Genomic DNA, 5,944 nt, shown 5'->3' on the forward strand with positions numbered 1-5,944 from the left:
CCAAAAGAGAGGATGTGTATGTCATGTATGTTGTGAAGGGTGAAGGGGGTCTGTCATGTATGTTGTAGAGGGGTGAAGGGGGTATGTCATGTTATGTGTAGAGGGTGGGGGGGGTCTGTCATGTATGTGTAGATGGGTGAGGGGTATGTCATGGTATGTTGTAGAGGGTGAAGGGGGGTCTGTCATGTATGTTGTGAGGTGAGGGGGGTATGCGTCATGTATGTTGTAGAGGGTGAAGGGGGGTTGTCATGTATGTTGTAGAGGGTGAGGGGGTATGTCATGTATGTTGTAGAGGGTAAGGGGGTCTGTCATGTATGTTGTAGAGGGTGAGGGGGTCTGTCATGTATGTTGTAGAGGGTGAGGGGGTGGTAATGTTGTATGTTGTAGAGGGTGAGGGGGGGTCTGTCATGTATGTTGTAGAGGGTGAAGGGGGTCTGTCATGTATGTTGTAGAGGGTGAGGGGGTCTGTCATGTATGTGTAGAGGGTGAGGGGGTATGTCATGTATGTTGTAGAGGGTGCAGGGGGTCTGTCAGTGTATGTTGTAGGATGTCATGTATGTTGTAGAGGGTGAAGGGGGGTCTGTCATGTATGTTGTAGAGGGTGAGGGGGTATGTCTATGTATGTTGTAGAGGGTGAGGGGGTATGTCTATGTAGTTGTAGAGGGTGAGGGGTCTGTCATGTATGTTGTAGAGGGTGAGGGGGGTATGTCATGTAGTTGTGAGGGGGGTTGTATATGTTGTAGAGGGTGAGGGGGGTCTGTCATGTATGTTGTATGAGGGTGAGGGGGTTGTCATGTATGTTGTGAGGGTGAGGGGGTCTGTCATGTATGTTGTAGAGGGTGAGGGGGGTCTGTCATGTATGTTGTAGAGGGTGAGGGGGGTATGTCATGTATGTTGTAGAGGGTGAGGGGGGTATGTCATGTATGTTTGTAGAGGGTGAGGGGGTCTTCATGTATGTTGTAGAGGTGAGGGGGTTGTCATGTATGTTGTAGAGGGTGAGGGGTCTGTCATGTATGTTGTAGAGGGTGAGGGGGGTCTGTCATGTATGTTGTAGAGGGTGAGGGGGTTGTCATGGTATGTTGTAAGAGGTCGGGGGAGGGGGGTCTGTCATGTATGTTGTAGAGGGTGAGGGGGTCTGTCATGTATGTTGTAGAGGGTGAGGGGGGTCTGTCATGTATGTTGTAGAGGGTGAGGGGGTATGTCATGTATGTTGTAAAGGGTGAGGGGGTTGTCATGTATGTTGTAAAGGGTGAGGGGTATGTCATGTATGTTGAAAGGTGAAGGGGGTTGTCATGTATGTTGTAAAGCGTGAGGGGGTGCTTCATGTATGTTGTAAGAGGTGAGGGGGTTGTCATGTATGTTGTAAGGGTGAGGGGGTATGTCATGTATGTTGTAAGGGTGAGGGGGTAGTCATGTATGTTGTAAGGTGAGGGGGTATGTCATGTTATTGTTGTAAAGGTGAGGGGGTCATGTCATGTATGTTGTAAAGGTGAGGGGGTATGTCAATGTATGTTGTAGAGGGTGAGGGGGTTGTCATGTATGTTGTAAAGGGGTGAGGGGGGTATGTCATGTATGTTGTAGAGGGTGAGGGGGGTTGTCATGTATGTTGTAGAGGGTGAGGGGGGTCTGTCATGTATGTTGTAGTGGAGTGAGGGGGGTTGTCATGTATGTTTGTAGAGGTGAGGGGGTTGTCATGTATGTTGTAGAGGTGAGGGGGGTCTGTCAATGTTGTTGTAAAGGGTGAGGGGTATGTCATGTATGTTGTAAAGGTGAGGGGGTTGTCATGTATGTTGTAAAGCGGTAGGGGGTATGTCATGTATGTTTAAAGGGTGAGGGGGTTTCATGTCTGTATGTTTAGAGGGTGAGGGGTTGTCATGTTGTTGTAAAGGGTGAGGGGGTATGTCATTTATGTTGTAGAGGTGAGGGGGTCTGTCATGTATGTTGTAAAGGGTGAGGGGGTATGTCATGTATGTTGTAAAGGGTGAGGGGGTATGTCATGTATGTGTAAGAGGTGAGGGGGTATGTCATGTATGTTGTAAAGGGTGAGGGGTATGTCATGTATGTTGTAGAAGGGTGAGGGGGTCTTGTCATGTATGTTGTAGAGGGTGAGGGGTATGTCATGTATGTTGTAGAGGGTGAAGGGGGGTCTGTCATGTATGTTGTAGAGGGTGAGGGGTATGTCATGTATGTTGTAGAGGGTAAGGGGGTCTGTCATGTATGTTGTAAAGGTGAAGGGGGTATGTCATGTATGTTGTAAAGGGTGAGGGGGTATGTCATGTCTGTGTGTGTGTTGAGCGTGTTGTAGTTGCACCTGCCTGTGTGTCTGTGTCTGTCTGTAGGTGTGTGTGTGTTGTGTAGTGTTGTGTGTGTGTGGTGTGTGTGTGGTGTGTGTGTGTGTGTGTGTGTGTGTGTGTGGTGTGTGTGTGTGTTTGTTGTGTGTCTGTAGGTGTGTCTCTCTGTAGGTGTAGGTGTGTGTGTGTGCGTGTGTGTGTGTTGTGTACTCCTCACCTGCAGTGCTGTGCATGTCTGCTGTGGAGGGTGTTTGTGTCCTGGCGCTGCGTGTTCGTCCGGGGTCTGTTGTTCCTGCCTTCCCATTGAGGAGGGGGAGGGGCTGTCGAAGGGGATGGTCTTGTCTAAGGAGGGGGGCGCTGTGGAGCCGTGGGTGGGGCCAAGGAATCTAGTCTGGATACACCCCTCGATGACACACGCTTCTTCTCTCTGGGCTAAAGGGGGGGGGGGGGGGTGATAGAACGTTAAGATCACAAAGAGACCAATCACAAGGCTCTAACACTCTGATGCTAGGTCAGATTAACCTCTCTTGGGTAAGGGGCAGTATTTTCATGTCCGGATGAAACGCGTCCCCAAAGTAAACTGCCTGTTACTCAGGCCCGGAAGATAGGATATGCATATAATTGGTAGATATGGATAGAAAACACTCTAAAGTTTCCAAAACATTTAAAATAATGTCTGTGAGTATAACAGAACTGATATGGCAGGCGAAACCCCGAGGACAAACCATCCCCCAAAAATGTAATTTTAGCCTACCACTATTTTCAATGGCTGTCACTTTTATTATAAGGCGAAATCCTCCCAGACTGCAGTTCCTAGGGCTTCCACTAGATGTCAACAGTCTTTAGAAAGACTTTCAGGCTGGTTTTTGGAAAAATGAGCTAGAAGTTGTAGTTTTTCTAAGTGACTCCCATTTTGGCTGTAGGGTTTCAATTGCGCTTGGGTGAAAGCGCGTTCTTTGTTATTTATCTCCAGTATTGAACATACTATTCTCTGTCTCAAATTTTATCGTTAATTTGCGTATTAGGGTACCTAAGGTTTGATTATAAACGTTGTTTGACTTGTTCGGAAAAGTTTATTAGTAACGTTTGGGATTCATTTTGTATGCATTTTGATGGAGGGAAACTGGGTGGATTATTGACTGAAGCGCGCCAGCTAAACTGAGTTTTATGGATATAAAGAAGGACTTTATCGAACAAAAGGACCATTTGTGATGTAACTGGGACCTTTTGGAGTGCCAACAGAAGAAGATCATCAAAGGTAAGGCATTTTTTATATCGCTATTTCTGACTTTCGTCTCGCACCTGCCTGGTACAAATATGTTTTTCATGGTTTTGTATGCGGGGCGCTGTCCTCAGATAATCAAATGGTCTGCTTTCGCCGTAAAGCCTTTTTGAAATCTGACACTGTGGCTGGATTAACAAGAAGTTACGCTTTATTTTGATGTATTACACTTGTGATTTTATGAAAGTTAAATATTTATAATTCTGTAGTTTGAATTTCGCGCTCTGCAATTTCACCGGATGTTGGCGCTACCGTCCCAACTGCCCATGAGAAGTTAACCAATCACAAGGCTCTAACACACTGATGCTAGGTCAGATTAACCAATCACAAGGCTCTAACACACTGATGCTAGGTCAGATTAACCAATCAGCACAATGCTTTCTAACGCATTTCGATGCTAGGTCAGGCTTAAGCGGTCACAATCAGGTGCTTGAGGTCAGCTGCCTTGCTGGAGGGAGAGCATCCTCCTCCTCTTCATAGTAGCCATTGGATCGTGTCTGGTCTGTCGGTTTGGTCCCTGTCCCGCCAGGATGTCTGGTATGTGCGAGTTAATGTGGTATGCGCTGTTTCGGGTATTTTAGGGTGTCCGGCTGAGCTATCGCAGCCTCCTAGTGGGGTCTAGCTCGCTGTCGGGTTTTGGTTCTGTGCCCCGCTGATGGTTGTCTTGTCTGTCTGCTTGGGTTGGGGCGTTGGGTCCGCGCACGGGTGTCCCTGGTCGGGTCTGGCAATCGGTTTTGTCTAGTCCGGACAGCAGCCGGTGGTCTTCTTGGGCCATGTGCTGGGGTTTTCCGGTGATTGTCTTAGATTCCGCCGCAACGATGTTCAATTGTCTGCTGTCGGTTTGTCTGTCCTCCACGTGTCTGGTCTAGTCTGTCGGTTTGTCTGTGTCCGCATACACGTGTTCTGGTCCTGTGTCTGTCTGCTCTATGTCTCTGGTGTTTTGTTGTCCTCTGGCTGTCCATGGATGGCTTGTGGTAGGTCAGCCAGGATGGGAGTTGACATGTGTCCTCAAACAGCAGGGACAGACCGCTGATCATACAGTAGATCTACACAGATAAGAGTGTATTAACACGTTCAATTAACATGAATAAGAGTGTAATTACAACGTTAATACATGAATAAGAGTGTTATTAAACACGTTAATAACATGAATAATGGACTAGGTATTATTTTATGACAGTTAGATAAATGAAGTAAGAGTGGTATAACACGTTATGTAACATGATATACAGAGTGACACGTTTAATAAACGAATAAGAGTGTATTCAACCTCGTACTAAAATGAATAAAGAGTTTATTTACATAGTTAATAACATGATACAGAGTGTATTAACACTCAATAATGAATAGAGTGTATTACATTTTCAATAACATGGATAAGGAGTGTATTAACACGTGTCAATAACATGAATAGAGCTGTATTAACATACTTAATAACGCATGAATATTAGTGTGTATTACGATTAATACATGGAAAAGAGGTTGTATCACTATATAACAATAGATTGAGAGATTACCTTTGTATGAACATGAATAGATGTGTATTAACATGTTTTGAAATGATGTGTCATGTCTTAATTATTGATAAGAGCATATATACACGCTATAAGCAGCATTTGCAGGAGGGTTTAAACACGTTACAAACATGAACAGGAGTGTTTAACATGTTATAAATATGAACAGATAACTTAACATGTTATAAATTATGAACAGGAGTGTATAACATGTTATAAATTGAACATGTAACATGTAATAGGCGCGTCTCACCGGGACTTCTTTGCTGGGTGAGTAGCTTTAGAGTGCATAAGATAAGCCGTACGTCTGGCAGAGCTCCAGAGGAGTGGTGTACTCCCCCGATCTTAGCATCGCCCTGACCGTCCGGAAGTCCATGGGGTGTCCACAGATGTCCAGATAGTCCTGAGGGTCAGGTGGACAGACCAGGTTATACAGACAGTTACAGGTTAGAGACGACAGCAGGTTAGATACAGACAGACAGGTTAAGATCGGACAGACAGAGGTTAGACGGACAGACAAGGTTAGAGACAGACAGGGTTAGAGAACAGACAGGTTAGAGACAGACATGTTAGATACAGCACGACAGGTTTAGAGACAGACAGGTTAGAGGAAAGACAGACAGTTTGCGACAGACATGTTAGAGACAGACAGGTTAGAGACAGACATAGACAGGTTAGAGAGAGCAGACAGACAGGTTAGAGACAGACAGTTAGAGACAGACAGGTATAGAGGACAGGACAGACAAGGTTAGAGACAAGACAGGTTAGAACATAAGACAGACAGGTTAGGAGTACAGACAGACAGGTAGAGAGACAGAGTGCAGAGACGGTAGAGAAGACGAGAGCAGGTAAGACAG

General features: G+C 45.8%; 1 protein-coding gene across 1 annotated transcript in view; it reads right to left on the reverse strand.

Moving 5' to 3' along the window:
• LOC112072951 (PH-interacting protein-like) overlaps positions 1 to 2,709 on the reverse strand; it is an 8,254-nt gene extending 5,545 nt beyond the window's left edge. Inside the window, exon 1 of the mRNA XM_024140326.2 lies at positions 2,509 to 2,709. Coding sequence (XP_023996094.1) covers positions 2,509 to 2,524 — 16 coding nt within the window. The 5' untranslated portion in view covers positions 2,525 to 2,709. The remainder of the gene's footprint in view (positions 1 to 2,508) is intronic.
• Between the last annotated feature and the right edge of the window lie 3,235 nt (positions 2,710 to 5,944).

Source organism: Salvelinus sp. IW2-2015, unplaced genomic scaffold (genome assembly GCF_002910315.2).
Source record: "Salvelinus sp. IW2-2015 unplaced genomic scaffold, ASM291031v2 Un_scaffold2104, whole genome shotgun sequence".
Lineage (NCBI taxonomy): Eukaryota > Metazoa > Chordata > Actinopteri > Salmoniformes > Salmonidae > Salvelinus > Salvelinus sp. IW2-2015.